At 41.1% G+C, this 19427-nt stretch overlaps 1 protein-coding gene across 1 annotated transcript in view; it reads left to right on the top strand.

Annotated features, from left to right (window-relative positions):
* Positions 1-19129, top strand: part of INSR (insulin receptor) — a 98911-nt gene extending 79782 nt beyond the window's left edge. The window contains exons 11-21 of the mRNA XM_014063092.2: positions 5771-6048; positions 6172-6314; positions 6714-6873; positions 7160-7259; positions 8243-8310; positions 9595-9824; positions 13738-13848; positions 13960-14119; positions 14360-14489; positions 14739-14873; positions 15357-19129. Of these exons, the coding sequence (XP_013918567.2) occupies positions 5771-6048; positions 6172-6314; positions 6714-6873; positions 7160-7259; positions 8243-8310; positions 9595-9824; positions 13738-13848; positions 13960-14119; positions 14360-14489; positions 14739-14873; positions 15357-15711 (1870 nt within the window). The 3' untranslated portion in view covers positions 15712-19129. The remainder of the gene's footprint in view (positions 1-5770; positions 6049-6171; positions 6315-6713; positions 6874-7159; positions 7260-8242; positions 8311-9594; positions 9825-13737; positions 13849-13959; positions 14120-14359; positions 14490-14738; positions 14874-15356) is intronic.
* Positions 19130-19427: the final 298 nt, after the last annotated feature.

Below are 19427 nucleotides of genomic sequence, written 5' to 3'. Positions count from 1 at the left end.
ATGCATCTGAAGCTAATGGGGCATATGAGTGGATGAATTGCCTTGCATACATCTCTGAATTAGAGAGATTGACAACAGTGTGTTGATTTGCAAGGTACACATTGGGGAATTGCTGGCTAGACTGGAGAAAGAGGTCAAGAAAGGGTTTAGCTTGGAATTGTTGCACAGCTACAAACTGCATAATCATGACCTCCCCCAAAATCTATGAAGCCGTATCTGGTTATTCCCAGGGGAAGGCAAGCCATCTGGTAAGATTCTTGTAATCTAGGAAGGGAAACAAAGTTACAGGCCAAGGCTATTCACAAGTGGTTCTGGTTGCTTGTGCCTGAGAGTGGTTTCTGGATTAGACACCAACTTTCAACATAACCTTATCTATATATAAAGTAGGAAGATGAATGATTAGAGATAATCAGCAGGCCTTGGGATATATGTTAACAGATTAACAAAATTGGAAGGGACCATGTAGGTCATATGGTCCAACCCCCTGCCCAAGCAGGAGGCCCTACACAATTTCTGACAAATGGCAGTTCAGTCTCTTCTTGAAAGCCTCCAGTGATGAATCTAGAATTGCATGAACATGCTTGGGGTAAAACTAGGCTTTTGGTTATGCTTACAGTATGTTGGCCATAAACTACTTGAGAGACCGCCTGCTGCCAATTACCTCCCATAGACCCGTTAGATCGCACAGGGTCGGCCTCCTCCGGGTTCCGTCTACCAGCCAATGCCATCTGGCTACCACCCGGGGGAGGGCCTTCTCTGTAGCAGCTCCGGCCCTTTGGAATGAACTCCCCGTGGAGATTCGGACCCTCACCTCTCTCCAGGCCTTCCGGAAAGCCGTCAAAACCTGGCTGTGCCGGCAGGCCTGGGGTTGATGAGTTCTCCTCCCCTCTCGACTTGTATGGCTGTATGACTCTTGTGTATTTTAATTACGTGTATTGTGTTTGTATCCCCTTTTCCCCTTTTGAGTTGTTCGCCGCCCTGAGTCCCTCCCGGAGAAGGGCGGCATACAAATAAACTAAATCTAAATCTAACCAGTGGCACGAGTACGTTAAGGCTGATTAGTTTGGTCTGCATCTTCTCCACCTTATTAAAAACCATTATATAAAAATCTTTATTAAGTCATGAAGAAACTAGAAGTCAGTAGCAGTTGGGTCCATTTAGGGTTGATCAAGGCATATGGAAGATTGCAAATTGCAATGTGAGAATAAAGGGTAAAAAGCATAAGCTAACAATAAAAATAAAAGAAACAAAAATAAATGTTATGTGTCTGTGATATTAATGGAAAGGTTAAGAATACACTGTAGTCAGTCTAATTAAAAACTGGTGTAATCTTGTCAAGTGTGGTTAATTAATATTTACTTGTTTATTTATTGAATATATCACATTTAGATCCCAACACAAGTGTACACAGACTTTTAGTAGCTTGCAACTTGAAAGAAAAATAACCAAGAAAAAATTATGAAATAAAACTGAAATAGAATAGAATAAAATAGACAAATCTACACCGCAAAAGGCATCAAGCTCCAAACACTCTCTTTGGGAAGCTTCCAGAAGGTGACCAGATTGCATGTCATGAAATGAAGGGATAGATTTAATTAAAAGTGAAAGGGCTAAAAGAGCCGAGGTGGCACAGTGGTTAAATGCAGCACTGCAGGCTACTTCAGCTGACTGCAGTTCTGCAGTGCGGCTGTTCAAATCTCACCGGCTCAGGGTTGACTCAGCCTTCCATCCTTCCGAGGTGGGTAAAATGAGGACCCAGATTGTTGTTAGGGGCAATATGCTGACTCTGTAAACCGCTTAGAGAGGGCTGAAAGCCCTATGAAGCGGTATATAAGTCTAACTGCTATTGCTATTAGAATATATAGCTTGGTATCATATAGGTTGCTGTGGGTGTACATGAAAATAGGAGCCCAGAGGTCAATGATGTTGCATGTTATGTTTCAATAATGATAATTAAAAAACTAGATATGAGTTTTTGGAGAAGTTGTGCATTGTTCTAAATTATTACAATGAATTAAAAGTGGTCATACAGAAGATATGGAAGTTACTTGGAACAGTTAACAGTTAAAATATAATGTTATTACACCATACTGCTTCACTGTTAGTATTTCACGAGGGATGATTAACAAAATGAAGAAGTGAAAGAGACTGTGAATGAGAAAAATGTGCATATAAAATAAGGAATGTGCTACAAAAATAAGGAAGAAATAATACCACATCATGTGCATAGAGAGACAGTTGCAAATAACATAATCAAAGCAAGAATTGTTAAGGATGAAACAGGAAGAGAAACCACAGAGCAATTTTCATGGAAATAAGCTATTTTGGAAATAGACAAAGAAGCTAAGCAAGTTTCCTCCAGCAGAATCAATGAAATTAAAAAATGATAGCGATAAAATTATTTCAGATGAAATGGAAATGCAGCACATTTTCCCCATAAGGAATAATGTAGTGAGTCACAAGGCAGCTGACACCAACAAGTTCTAGCTTGTTCGTTGAGTACCAAACAAACAAGTACCGGAACAAATATGTTTGTGTCAAAATGCGTTGAGTACCAAATTTGTTGAGTTTCAAAGCAGTTGAATACCAAGGTGCCATTGTATATACTTGCAGATTATCCCATATGCGGATAAGCTGAACCCAATTTTGGGGTGCCTTTTGGTACCCAAAATTCTTAGCTTATCTGCAAGTATATAGAACAGTGGTAATAGGAGAAATGTTAAGACATGAATTTGATTTGCTTATAGATTGACTATTCATTTGTCCAATGTGTGTGAGAGGCCTGCATTTGTGTCTTAACAGTTGGAAGAAAGTTGATACTGTGCCCCTGCCCAAAGGAAAAGGTTAGCAAGAATGAATAGAGTAACTACAAGGAAAGTTAATTTATTGTGTGGAAAAGTATTTTGACAGATTTCTGACTGAACGGGAATGAGAGGTGATGACGAACAACATTTGGAAAATGTGGTGTGGCTTTATGCCAGGCAGGAGGAGTACAACACAGATCTTTGCTTGTTAGTAGATCATTCAGGAATGTTTGAAGGTTTAACACAAGGCAAAATGTAAGTTTGTTGCTTTAGAGAAGTGTGTGACAAAACAAATATGATTGAATTAAGAAATGCTTTGTGCAATATGAAGGTTGGTTGCTGAATAATAAGAGGGGTGTATCTTGGAAGTCCAGCATGCATGGAAAGAAACAGAATGCACCATGCAAAGCTCAACATTGAGCAGGGAACAAGATGAGAATTGCTCAATATAATAAGGTGTAAGGAATGCATGTAGCGATGGTAGTGTACTTTGTATGCAGGTGAAGTGCTCTGTAGTTCAAATGCTTTATGTTGAACATTAGACAGATTGTACAATCCAATAAGAAGCATGGCTCTGAAAAGTTATGTATCAAAGATCAAGGTAGTTACGTTTGATGAGAAATATGCATTGAATAATTGCACATTATGCATAAATGGCCCAAAACTGGAGCACACAGATCACTTTGTATACCTTGATACACTTGCTAAAGATGAGGAATTGGATAAAAAAGCTATGAAGATGTGCAAATACTGGTAGAAAAATAATGCATAATGTGTGGTCCATTGTGAAACATGAATGTTGAAAACTGGCTGTGTCTAAAGGTGGCTTTCTGCTTATTTGTTATATGGAAGTGAGAATTGTGTCAGAAAAACATCAAAACAGCTTCAGTGTATGGGTAATCCTTGACATAACAGTTCATTTAGTGACCATTCAAAGTTACAACAGCATTGAAAAAGTGACTTATGACCATTTTTCACACTTACGACCATTACTGCATTCCCATGATGACGTGATTAAAATTCAGACGCTTAGGAACTGACTCATATTTATGATGGTTGCAGTTTCCTGGGGTCACTGGATGACTGAATGTTTGAATGTTTGAATGTTTATTTCATTTGTATGCCGCCCTTTTCCCCCGAGGGGGACTCAGGGTGGCTCACAACTCAAACAAGGGAAGGGGGATACAGACAATTTGACAACAACACAAAACAATACATAATTTAAAAAGCGCAACAGTCATACCATTCGAGATAGGGGCACGGTTCTTTAGCCCCAGGCCTGTCGGAACAGCCAGGTTTTAAGGGCTTTGCGGAAGGCCTGGAGGGTGGTGAGGGTGCGAATCTCCACGGGGAGTTCGTTCCAGAGGGTCGGAGCAGCCACAGAGAAGGCTCTCCTCCGGGTAGTCGCCAGTCGACACTGGCCAGCGGATGGAATTCGGAGGAGGCCTAGTCTGTGGGATCTAATCGGTCTGGTGGAGGTAATTGGCAGCAGGCGGTCTCTCAAGTACCTAGGTCCAATACCATGAAAGGCTTTATAAGTGACGACTAGCGCCTTGAAGCGTATCCGGAGACCAATAGGCAGCCAGTGCAGCTCGCGGAGGATAGGTGTTACATGGGTGAACCGAGGTGCACCCACGATCGCTCATGTGGCTGCATTCTGGACAAGCTGAAGTTGCCGAATGCTCTTCAAGGGCTGCCCCATGTAGAGCACGTTGCAGTAGTCCAGTCTAGAGGTCACAAGGGCGCGAGTGACTGTAGTGAGGGCCTCCCGGTTCAGGTAGGGACGCAACTGGTGCACCAGGCGAACCTGGGCAAATGCCCCCCTGGTCACAGCTGACAAGTGGTGTTCAAAAGTCAGCTGTGGGTCCAGGAGGACTCCCAAGTTGCGGACCCTGTCTGAGGGGCGTACTGTTTGACCCCCTAGCCTGAGAGATGGAACACTTGGCCAATTAGTAGGAGGGAAACACACCAGCCACTCGGTCTTATCTGGATTGAGTACAAGCTTGTTAGCCCCCATCCAGTCCCTAACAGCCTCAAGGCCCTGGCACATCACATCAACCGCTTCATTGAGTTGGCACGGGGCGGACAGATACAGCTGCGTATGACCTTTTGCGACCTTCTGACAAAGTCAAAGGAGAAGTCAGGTTCACTTAATAATGTATGACTATGGTAGAAACAAGGATAACTTGCAAGATAGAATAGTATGGAAAGATACACTGAATAATGTTAACAGAAACTAGGTTTAGCTGTATGTTTTCCTATTTCATGCCATTAGGTTATATGACTATTATTTCTGACTCTCTTTCTTCCTTTGCATAACATTGTTTACCCCAAAAACGAATAGCATAAAAGATACACATGTATCTAGCACTAGAAATAGCACTTAGACAGTGCTGGGATTCAAAAAAATATTACCACCAGTTCTGTGGGTGGGGTTTTGTGTGCGAGGAGGGGGAAGGATACTGCAAAATCCCTATTCCCACCCCACTCTCAAAACTTTTGCTACCTGTTCTCCAGAACCTGTCAGAACTGGCTGTATACCCACCTCTGCACTTGGACATATATATACCGCTTCATAGTGCTTTTACAGCCTCTCTAAACAGTTTACAGAGCCAGCCTATTGCCCCAACAATCTGGGTCCTCATTTTACTGACCTCGGAAGGATGGAAGGCTGAGTCAACCTTGAGCCCATCAGAATCAAACTCTGGCAGTGAGCAGAGCTCGCCTGCAATACTGCATTCTTGACCACTGTGACACCATGGCTCTTTAAAGAATTGAATGTAGATGCAACTTTTTGCAAAGAATAATAGCTGGGGAAGTTGACCCAGAGCCATCTTTCCTTATATCCGTCTCCATCACTGCTCCAAGAATACACACTAAGATTTAACCCTGGGAGCTTCTGAACAAAAATCCTGCCCTGTATCATTGAACTTCGGTTAACTTTTCAAATGTCATACATTGTGTAGGCCAGCAGAAGGATCAAGGAGGCGACGAGATCTTGGGAGAGTTGCTAATAGCACCATGGTGGCTCCAACCACGCTGGGCTTGCTAAACATGTCCACGACAACACCGGAGGTCCCAGAGGAACCGAAGCCTTTGAAGATGTCGGTTTTCAAGGAGTCAGTAGTCATCTCCAACTTGCAACACTTCACAGGGTACCGGATTGAGATCCAAGCCTGTAACCGTGAAGCTCTATCAGTATGCAGCGTTGCAGCCTACGTCAGTGCCAGGACTATGCCAGAAGGTGAGAAAGCATTTCCCAACTGGGTCCTATCTAATCAGCCTGTTTACAAGACAAAGCACGGAGCAGGCTTGCTAATTTGCACTGATTGGCTTTTCCCCTCTCCTTCTGTTCTTTATCTATTAGTGAAAGCAGATGACATTGTTGGACCTGTGACTCATGTGTTAATAGACAAAAACATAGTCCACTTAAAGTGGCAGGAGCCAAAGGAGCCAAATGGCCTGATCATCCTCTATGAAGTAAGCTACGGACGCCTTGGAGACTCAGAGGTGAACCTTCAACCCTTTACTCTTCTTTTCTTGGGTGCTGTCTGCTTCCCCCCCATGCTTTTGTATAACATTTTAGGAAGAAGGGGGATTGAGGTCTAATGGACTTTTCCTCGTGAAACAGCTCTCTTTCTTTGTGTGTATGTGTATAAGAGAGAAAGAGCATACACACTTATCTCTTAGTTCTAACTGTACCTGACCCCAGCCCTGAGAAATTAGAACTCTGTTATGGGATGAGTTGTACTGTGCACATCATTACTTATTCATCCCGCATTACACGACTGTCCACAGTTTCTTTTTTGGGATGCACAGAACACATTTCACACATGTAGCTCTTCTTTAGTTCATGTGGCACCTCTCTTGGGCAACAGAACACCTAATTATCTCTCTTCTACCCTTTAGGAACAACGCTCTTGTGTGTCTCGTCGACAGTTCTCCAATGACCAGGGCTTCAAGCTGCGAGGGCTGCAACCTGGCAATTACAGTGTGCGCATCCGAGCAACTTCCTTGGCTGGAAATGGGTCATGGACAGAACCCATCTACTTTTACATTTCTGATTATTGTAAGATCAAGATTTCTTGGCGCGCTGAGTTTCTAATTACTGGTTGGGTGGGGGGAGATAGCAGGAGCATGAAGAAATGGCTGGGCCTCATCCCTGCCTCCAGTGCGTTGTGCCTTCTCATGTCTCCTATCCTATGAGAGAACATGGCCACCAGAAAAGATTAGCTCTGACATCAGACTAATCTTCAGAAATAGTTGTACTGGAGGTTATGAAACACGGACTGGGAGGAAAGTCCAAGATCCTGTCTTACATTGTACTATACACTTTATTTCTTTTTTAACTCTAGTGAATGCTCCCACCAATCTTGTAGCCATCATTGTTCCAATCATTTTCGCTGTCTTTTTAATCATGTTTATTGGAGGAGGTTACGCCTTTGTTAAAAAAAGGTAAGTGTGTCTTGGCTGTCTTTTCAGAAAAATATTGTCCTTTAACAATGCATTGAGATACAAATCAACTGACTATCCATAACAGACTTAGTTAAATTTAATCTGTACTTAGTTGCTGCTGACAGGAAAATCTGCATGCGTGGATAGCTTCTTTCCTCTCATCAGTAATAATTTTGTTGGTATGTTTGATTTCTTGTTTTTTAAACATATTGGTTGTACATTCTTCAACCAATTATGTTATTATGTAGAAAACTCTACCTCCCTTCTGGTGTTAGGTCTATGATTCCAAACTGCTAAATTTCATCTGGATTCTAAAAATTATTAATCTATGGGTTTTGTTTATAGTAGTTTATTTATTATAGTAGTTTATTTATATGCCGCCCTTTTCCCTGGGGGGACTCAGGGTGGCTTACAATTCGAAAGGAGGGGAAACAAACAAATTAACACATAAGACAGTACATCATTAAAAGCACAACATTCATACAATTCGGGTGGGTTACGGTCTTTAACCCCAGGCCTGACGGGATAGCCAGATTTTAAGGGCTGTGCGGAAGGTCTGGAGGGTGGTGAGGGTACGAATCTCCACGGGGAGATTGTTCCATAGGATCGGAGCTGCCACAGAGAAGGCTCTCCTCCGCGTGGTTGCCAGTCGACATTGACCGGCAGATGGGACTCGGAGGAGGCCTAATCTATGGAATCTAATTGGTCGAGTGGAGGTAATTGGCAGTAGGCGGTCTCTCAAGTACCCAGATCCAATACCATGAAGGGCTTTGTAGGTGACAAGTAGCACCTTGAAGCGTACCCGGACATCGACAGGTAGCCAGTGCAGCTTGGAATGTTTCCTATGACTGGCATGGTAGCCTTCTGTTTTAAATATAATTATTGGTTGTTTTTTTCTCCTAATCCCTAAATTACTGTGAACAGCTGCTTTGCCAGTAGCAAATGTTTTATGTTAAATGATCTTACTTCCCTCCTCTTTTCAGGCAAACAGAAGGACCAACGGGACCACTCTATGCATCTTCTAATCCAGAGTATCTCAGTGCCAGTGATGGTGAGAGGCAGCTTGGTTTTAACTGTTGACTTTTTTTCCCCCAGAGGTTGTGACCAAATGTTTCAACATTTTGAAAAAGTGGTTCCCCATAAGTTGTATTTCATATTTAAGTACAATGACAATAAAGATTTACTTATAAGTGGGAGCCTAAGATAATTTGTGATAGCACTTGATGTTCTTCACTGTTTACTTTAAAGAATAGAAAGTGAGGCGTCCCGTGGCGTCACACAGATTCAGTCCTAAGACTGGTAGTTTTTGACATTTCATTAATGGGTTGGATGAAGAGCTGAAAATTTCTCATCAAAATTTACATATGGAATAAAACTATTAGGATATATTTTTTCAGTAGAAGCAGCAACAAAATTCAAAACTCTGGATTGGTTGAAGAAATGTGCTAAAAGTGACAGTGAAAATTAAGAGGGGCACATGCAAAATTCTTTATTGTATCTAGAAAACAGAAATCTAATCCCCAATTGTAAGACTGGGGGATACTTGGCTTGGTAAAAGCTTACGTGAAGGGGGAAGGACTTGATTGGTTGGAAAGGACTCGATAGCCTACAAGTCCTTTCCAACTCTTGATTCTGCCTTGTGAAAAAATGATTAAAGGGTCAGAGAAGGGCTTATAAAGTCACCGCAGAAGGAAATTTGGCTACGAAGCACATACAGTCTTCTAAGTAAATGGAAGTTGCTGTAAAGGAAAATCTTTACTTTTTTTGTACCGAAAAAGTGACCAGAAACCAAGAAATTTTTGAATTCTAATCTCAACTTAGATGTGAAAACCAGTTGGGTTACTTTGAGTAAGTCATTCTCTCAGCCCAGCTCACCTCTCAAGGTGGTTGTTGTTGGGGGGGGGGGAGGAGGAGGAAAAATGAATATTAGGTATGTTAGCTGCTTTGAGCTATTTAACAAAAATAATAATAAAGGGATAAAAACAAAATAGATATATAAATGAAAACTAATTAAAATATAGGAGAAAGGAAGGAAAAATTAATAGCCTTCAGTTCCTGTAAAATGTACCTGTCTGGAAGTCTTAGTTGTAATGGAGACAGGACGATAATAGTTGTTTCTGGTTGTTCAACCTTCTTTAGGATACAGCAATGTGAGAAAAATAATTGTAACTTATCATGGGAAATTCTTGCCCTAAGGGAAAACTTGTTTTAGTTTGGAAGAGGTTTGGGCCTAGCCCAATTGTGGGATTCCTATCTGGGTTATCTGGGTTTGAGATCAGCCAGTTTTGTGTATATTGATCCTTTCTCCGCTTCTCCCTCTACCCGTAAACTACAGTTTACATCCCTGATGAATGGGAGGTCCCACGGGAGAAAATTGCCCTCCTGCAAGAGTTGGGACAAGGCTCCTTTGGCATGGTGTATGAAGGAATTGCCAAAGACATTGTGAAAGGCGAGGCGGAGACACGAGTAGCAGTTAAGACGGTAAACGAATCCGCCAGCCTGCGTGAGCGTATTGAGTTCCTCAACGAAGCTTCTGTGATGAAAGGTTTCAGCTGCCACCACGTGGTAAGAGAGGAAGGCTGCTGCTACTTGCTGGCACATGTTTATGGTTTGGGGGAGGGAGGCCTGTCCTATTCAGTTTGCATTGAGAATAAGTCTTTGCATCTTTATCATAACTTCTTAATTTGGCGGGGGGGTTTATCAATATGAACTGTGAAGACATAGATGATGCAATGAGGTTTTTATCATAACTTCTTAATTTTTTGGGAGGGGGAAAATTTTCTCAATATGAATAATGAAGACATAGATGATGCAATGAGGTTTTGGTTAGAATAAGAAATGTCTTTGGAACTGCTGTAGTTATAGGATAAAGCATATACTTTGTGTTGAGGGGGCGTGTCACGCTGAGCCTGACAACTCGTGTGCAAGGGGGTGAGCTCCTGTTCCTGCCCCAGCTCCTGCTGGCCTAGAAGTTTGAAAGCATGCAAATGCAAGTTGATAAATATGTTCCCCTTTGGTGGGAAGGTAACTGCCTTCCATGCGCCTTGGCGTACATAGTCATGCTGGTCACATAACCACAGAAATATCTTTTTTTTAAATAAAGTTTTTTACTTTTTGTTCTCTATATACACATTCACATAATTCTTTTTTTTTTTACATTCATGGTTCTTATACATTTGTCATTCCATTTATAGAATTGTAATATTCCATTTGGATTGTTTTGTTTACCATCCCTCGCTTATTTTGACACCACCTTCTTCTTCTTTCTTTTTCTCCCTCCCACCCTTCTCTACTTCCTTCCTTCCTCCTTTCCCTTCCTTCTTCCTTTACCTCTCCCCCCTCCTCCTCTCTTCCTCTTCCCCTTCCTCTCCTTCTCCCTTCCATCTTCCTCTCCTCCTCTCTATCTTCCTTCCCTCCTCTTCTTCTCATCTCCTCTCCTCTCTTCCTTTCTCTCCCTCTCTCCTTTCTCTCCTTTCTTCTTTTCTCCTCTCCTTTCCCTTCATTCTTCCCTTACCACTCTACCTCTTCCCGTTCTTACCCTCTCTCCTTCTCACCTTCCCCCTTCCATCTTCCTCTCCTCACCTTCTCTCTTCCTTCCCTCCTTTACCTCTCATTTCTTCTCTTCCTTTCTTTTTTTATTGCTGCAAGTGTCTCTTCCAGTTCTTAACTTCTATTTTCTTGGGATAGTGTTTCCGCAAACCCAAAAATCTTTATACATCATTTCTTGTTTTTTAAAAAAAGAATATTTTTCTTTTTTGGTCAGACAAAGACAAACAACACATAACACATAGAACCTTTTTCAATCACGTACAGCATGTCGTTTGGTTGTAAAGTTTTTGTGCATCACTTCCATAGTCCTCACTTTCAAATGTATGTAAGATCACAAATTATCAACTCATTTCAAACAAATTCTCATATCATCAATCCAATATATTATATAAAAATATTATAATTATTAAACATTCATTTGACTATAAATTGCTTTAACATCCTTTTGTATGAAATATCCTAAGTTTGAAGTAAAACTATATAATAGCATTCCATTAAATTCTCCTAAAATCATCCAATAACATTTCATCTTTCTAACATATTCTAAATAAAATTTGATTATATTTAATAACAAATACTTTTAAATCTCCTCTCATAGTCCTCATTTGCAGTTTATATAAAATTTCATATCCTCAAACTAGTACGTATATATGTATTATTATCATTATTACTCATTTATATGACTATATATAATACTCTAAATTTAACTAAGTTTGACTTAATTTTTATTATAAACTTTCACTACATCAACCTGTATCTTTCCAGTAGTAGTGCAGTTTTATATCTCGTGTCATTTGTGGAATTAATATTCTGGTTGTTTTCTGAGTAGGTCTTTTATGGACTTCTTTTCGTAGCTTGTTGCTCATTGTCTATCTTACGAGCACTCGAAACCCTCCATCTGTTCCTTTCATCAACTTATCTTTGGTTATCACTGATGTTTCAGTCAAGATTTTTCTCCTTAGTTCCATCAAATTTTCTTTTTTCTTCTTCGTACTTTGAGGTCTGAGGTAGAGTTCCAGTCCACCTATCTTCCCTTTCTTATCTCTTTGTTCCTTTCTTCCTCAATTTTTCCATTTTGCTGTTCTTTGTTCTGCATCATCCATTCTCATCTCAATTTTCTCTGTTATTACTAATATTTTATGAATTTTAAACATAATCATTTACAATATTAATGTTTCTTTTTCATGTTGCACCATCCTTCCAACTTATAAACGTTGCCACTATAGCATTCAAGGCTTTTATTGTATTCCAAACAAGTTCATTATAGTCTTTCAGGTCAAGGCTTTGTCTTCACTGCAGTCCAGCTACTAATAGAAACTCCAAAAGAGCACCTGTGTAAACAATCCATGCTCTTTCCACTATTGCTCTCAATAAACAAACTGAAAGGCTTTGAAGTATAACTCAGATGATCAAAGAGAAGAGAGAAAAAACAATGTTTTCAAGCCTTCAGCTTAAAGTGGCAGCGTTACTTTTTCTCTCTCTGCTGTTACAGCCCTCTTTAAATAGCAGACTTATGGAGAAAAATTCTTAATTAAAAAAAAATCCAATCAAACTTTGTAAAAAAAGAAATTTTTAATCCACAAGTATATATAGAAAAAATAAAGAATAAAAAGTAGAAAAAGAAAAACAGCCTTCCAATTTAAAAAATGGAAACATTTGCAGAACTTCCATTTGTAAAAAGAGAAATTTAAAAAGGATAACACACTAAGTTTAATGTAGCTTAATTTCGCCACTTGTTTTCTTTTGTCTTCAATTGTAATTTAGTTTTAATTTTCTTTGGGTAGTCTCTTTTCTAATAATAAAATTTCCTCACCAATCCGACACACTTTCTCTTCCGTTTTCTTTCCATTCGGGAGCTGTCCCAACTTCAGCAGCTTCAGGGCTGGGTTTCGTCATTGGAAAAAGAGCTTCTCCTGGATCAATCAGGGACTTTGTGGTGTCCCTGAGATCAGCAGGACGTACTCTTCTCTATCACCGTCTCTTCGGGACAGTTTAAGTCCAAAAGGACTGTCCAGTGGCAGAAATATCGACTGCGATTTTGGAGCTCCAAGATTGCATGTCGTATCGTTGCGACGTCAGCTCACCCCCCCCCCCCCCCCAAAAAAAAACCCAGAGAAATATCTTCAGACAATGCTGGCTCCTTCAGCTAAGAAACAAAGATGAGCACCACCCCTGGATTTGGAAATAACTGGGGTGGGGAAATCTTTATGTTTTGTGCTGAGAAGGTTCTTGGTGAAATTATTTAAAACCACAGCAAGGAAGGAAACACTCCAGAATGCTTTGAACTTTGGAGAATTGCAACAATGCCAACATAGAAAGGACCAATGGGTTTATTTTCTTCAACAATAACAAAAGTCCTCTTTGGTTTTGAAAAACATTACAAGATTCTCTTTTACTCTTGGAACATTATATCTCCTCCTCCTCCTCCTCTTCTTCTTCATACTTCTGTTGTTATGACTCACTCATAACATGACTCTGGCCAGCTAAACAATTATTATCCTATGGGTGACTAAGAAAAATAGATGCAGCCACAGCACTAAGAGAGGCTTATTCAGCAGCCTGGGCTAGCATCAGGATGAAGAACCAGATCTTTATCACGTTGCAAAAGGCCATCAGTGGCCAGTAAGGGCCACCTAAATTTCTGGAAATAGGCTGTTTCATAGGGTGGGCACCATGACAGAGGAGCCATTTCTGGATCCCTTTAGGTGACATGGTTTAAAACAAGACATCTGAAGCCTGCCTCCCTGTCAGACAATGTGCCATAAGCAGAAATAATAATGGAAATAGGCAGTCCCACAAATGACCTGTGCTATGAAATTATTTATAGGTAAATACCAGCACATTGAATTGTCCTAGAATCCCATTGGAATCTAATGCAACTCACTAAGTGTGTCTTAAAATTGGCCTTTCTTTTTACTTCTTTCATTAGGTTCGTCTCTTAGGTGTAGTATCAAAAGGGCAACCAACACTAGTAGTTATGGAGCTGATGGCACATGGAGACATGAAAAGCTATTTGAGGTCTTTACGGCCAGAAGCAGAGGTAAGAGTTTGGCGTGACTGATTTGTGGACAGAAATGAGGAAATGGGAAAGATGAAAAGGAGATTGTGTTTGTATCCCAATGGCTAATAATTGTTTTGGCTTGACTTTCAGAATAACCCTGGCCGTCCCCCTCCAACTCTCCAAGAGATGGTTCAAATGGCTGGTGAGATTGCTGATGGCATGGCTTATCTGAATGCCAAGAAATTCGTCCATAGAGATTTGGCAGCGCGAAACTGTATGGTGGCTGAAGATTTCACAGTCAAAATCGGAGGTATGGTCACCTTGCAGAATGCTCAGATTCTTATGGAAATAAGGGATCGATTTTGGGTGGTTGTTAATTGGATTTGGTAGGATTAGTGAATCGGTGAATTAATAACAGTTCCAGGGCAACTTGCAGCTAATGGCTCCGATAAGATTCCTGATAGGAATTCAACATCTTTCCCATGTTACTGCTTGAAGCTGTAGCTGTTTTCCAAATTAATATCTGAGTGCAACATTCTTTTTTCTTCAGACTTTGGCATGACCAGAGATATCTATGAGACAGATTATTACCGCAAAGGAGGAAAGGGTTTGCTGCCTGTGCGCTGGATGGCTCCAGAGTCATTGAAGGATGGTGTCTTCACAGCCTGTTCAGATGTGTGGTAAGAAGATACCTGTTGCTTCAAGTCGGTCAGCAGGTCCTGATCCTGTTGCTATCCTCTCTCTTTGGACTAGATGCTTGACTTTAACTAGAGTAGAAAAAACAAGAGAGGCATTGAAAGCTGCCTGTGATCAAGCTGACACAAGGGGACTACTTTCTTCTTGTTTACTTGCCCTCCTTTCAGCTGTTCTGTGGGTGGCACGAAGAATCTCTTCAGCATCTTTCATTCCTCCCTTCCTATTTCCTGCAGGTCTTTTGGCGTTGTCCTTTGGGAGATCAGCAGTTTAGCAGAGCAGCCTTACCAAGGACTCTCCAACGAGCAGGTCCTCAAGTTTGTCATGGATGGGGGTTGCCTCGAATGGCCAGAAAACTGTGCAGAGAGACTGTAAGTATCGGGAGTCAAAGTCTGTTTTTGCAAAAATATAAAGGCTAAGGAACTACGTGTAGTGGACCGTATTCCACCTGTTTTAAGGAAATACAAGTCTAATGCATAGCTGCAGAAAGCTTTGGGGGCTGTGTAGTGGTGTGTAGGAATGATTTTGGGAGACAGGACTCCACCAAACAGATAAAAGGTAACTTAGCCCACAGCAGGAATGTGAGCAGGGCCAGCGGCTCAGAAGAAACCCTCCCTAGTTTCTTCAGCTGTAAAGGGGACGGAAGAAGAAATGTACTTTTAGATTATTTCTCCAATCCAAGTGAGAAAAGGTTATGTGCAGATTCCTCCTCTGCAACGTGAGTGTTCAATAGAGAGAGAAAAAGAAACCTCCACTCCAGTGAGGAAACCTTTTATCTTTTAATTGGGGCTGGAAGCAAGAGCCTGAAAGAATTTGTTGGACAAAACCTTAACCTAGTTTGTTTGCAATTCCAGCCACAACCTCATGCAGATGTGTTGGCAGTACAATCCCAAGATGCGCCCCTCCTTCATCGAGATCATTGAAATGCTGAAGGAGGATCTCCACCTGACTTTCCGAGAAGTCTCATTTTTCTACAGTGAGGAGAATAAGCCACCGGAGACCGAAGAGTATGAACTGGACTTTGAAAACATGGAAAGCATCCCTCTTGACCCGTCCTCTTACTCTCAGCGGGATGAGATCCTCGGGCGGGACAATGGGCCCTCTCTAGGGTTCAAAGGGAACTATGAAGAGCACATCCCTTACACTCACATGAATGGTGGCAAGAAGAATGGCCGTATCCTCTCCATGCCTCACTCAAGCCCATCCTAATAGCCCCCTTGGCTTTCCCTCATGATAACAAATCTCAGGACTTGCAGTATTGCTGGTACAGCATTTGAAACACACCGACTCACTTTCTATTCAGATTTTTAATCGTCAAAAAGCAGAATGACCATTTGGGAATAGGGGAAGGGTGTCTTCTTGTGTGTGTTCTGTTCTCTTCTTTTTTTTGGTGCAACAATTCACTTGCTGTCCGCGGACTTTTATCTGTGAAACAAATGGACAATTCTGTGGCTGCTGATCTCCTCGTGCAACTCTTGATTTTGAGAATGGAAGTGATTTCACACGACGTCAGAAAAGAGAACTTCTGTCTGCCTTTGTTCTGAGCAGAGGAACTGCGGGTTCTCTCTACTACTGCAGGGAAGGGAGCCTTGGACCTGGATCTTTCCCAAGCAGAACCTGAAGCTCTTCTCTTCTGCCTGCCTCTCTGGGGAGCCTCTTTTGGGATTTTAGCATTTTTTTAAAACAAAAAAAAAAGACTGAAGGATCTTCAGGATGTGTGTGGAATATGGTCTGTCTTTTTTCCTTTGATTTGACCAACAGCTGCTGCTTTTCTTCTTAATGGATTAACTAACTAGTATGTGTGCCCTGAATGTGTATGTGTGTGCGTATGTATGGAGGTAGAGGTGAAAATGGATAAGTCCTTTTGTACATAATAAGTTTTATTATCTAACCACAGAGGTGAGAGGGGGTGTCCCTGTCCTCCCTGCCTGGCCCAAATTCCTCTTGACACGAATGAATTTTAAATACATTATTTTTATACTGAAGAACTCTTTGTGGGGGGAATTGCATCTCCTCTGCCATTCAGCAAAACGAGGTAGCCAAAGTGGTAGCCAATATTCTGTTTAGGATTTTGTGAGACATGACAAGACTAAACAAGGCAACCCAAGCCAAATTCTCTCCCCTGCCTCTTACCAACCTGCCTCATGACTCTAGAGCTCTGTCTGGTTAGCATTAAGTGTATATGTTTGTTGTGACATATTTAAATCATAGATAGTGACCCACCGTATAAATTATTGACACCTTCCTCGATCTTGTTTGTTTGTTTGTTTAGCTTTTGCCCTGTCAAGGGGAAAAGAGGAGGAGCTTGCTTGTTTGGTCTTTAAGGGGCCTTAAGTGTGTAAGCTGATTCTGGCAAGTTAAGTGCTAGGAGATATAGTGCACAAACCTGTACTTTAATATTCAAATAATAGAGTGGCATGTGCATATTAATTTTTTGAAAATATTTCACAAACCCACCGTTATACGAATTCTGAAACAGTTGGTCACCAATGGTGAAAATCAAGCCTTAGCAGCTCTCGCGGAGGTCTCTTAAGCTCTGAAAGTTACGTGGAGCCTGCCTACATTTTACTGGTCTCTGTTAATCTTCCTCTTCCCAATTTTGTGGGGGTCGTTTCAGTATGTGGCCGGACCAGAGAAAAGCTACATAATCTCTCAACTAGAAAATGCTCTAGCTAAGGGAGGAAAAAAGGAATCAGAACCAGCTCCTTCTGCTCGCAAAGTGATCATGTAAATTGAGCTCTGGAACCTCCACACTCAGCCTTTTGAGTCAATGGTTGCGTTCTTCCCCTTGGCTTTTTCCTGCTGTTTCTGCTTAGTAAGCACAGTGTATGATGGGGCCAGAGAGTAAATATCCAGTGGCACACTGTCTGTCCCCAATTTACTTGCACACCTTTGCATAAAATGAACAGAAGCAACGCAGGCGCCTTCCTCAGATCTGCACTCAAGCTTCTGCGGAAGAACTGTGTGGAAGAAAGTAGATTTTCTGAGGTTTATCCATCAATAGTCAACCAATGCCCGAGTTGGTAACCTCCAAGGAAAGGAAGCCTTGTTGGTCCCAAAACAATAGATGCTCAACAATTACTTCCGGAGAATATATGGGGCTTGGAGAGTCTGTACTGTAGTCCGTTGAGAATTTATCTTGCCCACTTTTAAAATCCTGCAGGCTCAAAGACTGCTAGAAAATGAATTTTAAAAAGGGAAGCAGAGGAGGATGGCATATTTGTAAAGTTTACTGGTTAGAAAGGATGTACTCTTTCTACATGTGTGGCAATGCTATCTCCGTTTGTTTCTCCATCAGTGAAGATTATGTATTTCAGTCCCCACCAGTATAGATTATGTGTTTGTAAGTACTTCTCTCTAGGTTATGAAGTTCAGAAGAAGCTTCTGAATTTAGTTTTCGGATGGTGTCTCCCCAATCTCCAGTGCACTTTAACCTTTTTGTTGCCTGCCCAGGCCTTCCCCCAGTCTGCCCCATAAGTATGTGGGCTCTGTCTTAAATCATTTATATCTCTGAAGTTCCAACTTCACATTTCAAGTGCTCTTCAGTGCAAGATGAATCCGTTCGTCTGCTGGAAAAGGACCTCACCAGAAGCTTTCTTTATCTTTAGTTTTCCTGTGTTTTACATAAGCTTTTAATTTTTTTTTCTCCTTATAATGTGAATTTTTATGAAAAATTAAAACACCAAAAGGATATGTGTTATCATTATATTTTTTAAAAAGCAAATTTTAGGAGTTTGGGTTTCAATCTATGTTAAGACCTTAAACTCTTGAACTTGTCAGTGTTCTGCATCCATATCATCTAGAGGAGATGGTATGTAGCTCTTCTTATATTTTAGTCCCATCTGTTTCCCCAATTAGTTGGCATGAAAGAACAAGGATGGTCTCCAGGGATTTTCTCCTTTTCACTTCCCTCTTTCCTCCCGAAGTGCTTCTAGATATTTCTTTGGGGGGGGGGGGAAGCAAAACAATGTTCTCCCGACATTTGAGAGTGATCGTCTCACCTACACAGTTGCTTTATTGATTTTGGGGGCTGGGGTGGGGTGGGGAGATGAGAAATTAAAAACAGATGAGTTGTCTTAAAACCCTAAAACAAGCATTTCTAGAAAATTTTTATATCATCCCACTGAATATCCTTACATGGAGGAGTCTGAACTAGCATCCCTGCGATTGAGAACATGAACCATGCCAGTGCTTTGAGTCTTTGAGGGAGGAGACCACGAGCAGATTCAACCATCTCCCCCCCACCAAGAGGATTTCTGCTCTTCTTGTAGGCATAGCAAAAAGGTTGCCTTAGAAGCCAGTCAACTTCTTCCCAGTTTATGTGTGTATATGATCACAGAACACAGTTTTTGATTGTTGGGTTTTTATATATATATATATCTATTAAAAAAGCCTCTTGTTTTAAAATAAAGGATCAACATGTGCCATGGTTTTGAAAAAAAAAAAATAGAGAGTATACTCACTTGATTTATTTTTTCAGTGCTTTCATATAAGAGCCGAGCAGTGATATGTACAGAGAGTATCTTTGAATATAAAAGTGAAAATTTGCTGTGTGTAAAATATTAAACAATTAACTGTTTATATTAAAAAAATAAATTCTGAATAAATTATCCAAGGATATATCTAACAGATGACTCCTTTTGTCCTTTTTGTTCACTGGCATCTATTCTTTTTGTTTTGTTAGTTGCAAAGTCGTATCCAACCCATCGCAACCCCATGGACAACACTCCTCCAGGCCCTCCTGTCCTCTACCATCCTCTGGAGTTCATTTAATCTCACACCTACTGCTTCAGCGACTCCATCCAGCCACCTCATTCTCTGTCGTCCCCTTCTTCTTTTGCCCTCAATCTTTCCCAGCATTAGGTTCTTCTCCAGTGAGTCCTTCCTTCTCATTAGGTAGCCAAAGTATTTGAGTTTCCTCTTCA

The sequence above is a fragment of the Thamnophis sirtalis genome, unplaced genomic scaffold (assembly GCF_051295495.1).
Source record: "Thamnophis sirtalis isolate CommonGarterSnake01/CBP01778 unplaced genomic scaffold, rThaSir2_p1.2 scaffold_1, whole genome shotgun sequence".
Lineage (NCBI taxonomy): Eukaryota > Metazoa > Chordata > Lepidosauria > Squamata > Natricidae > Thamnophis > Thamnophis sirtalis.
The sequence above is the reverse complement of the archived record's forward strand: the minus strand, read 5'-3'. Positions and strand labels throughout refer to the sequence as shown.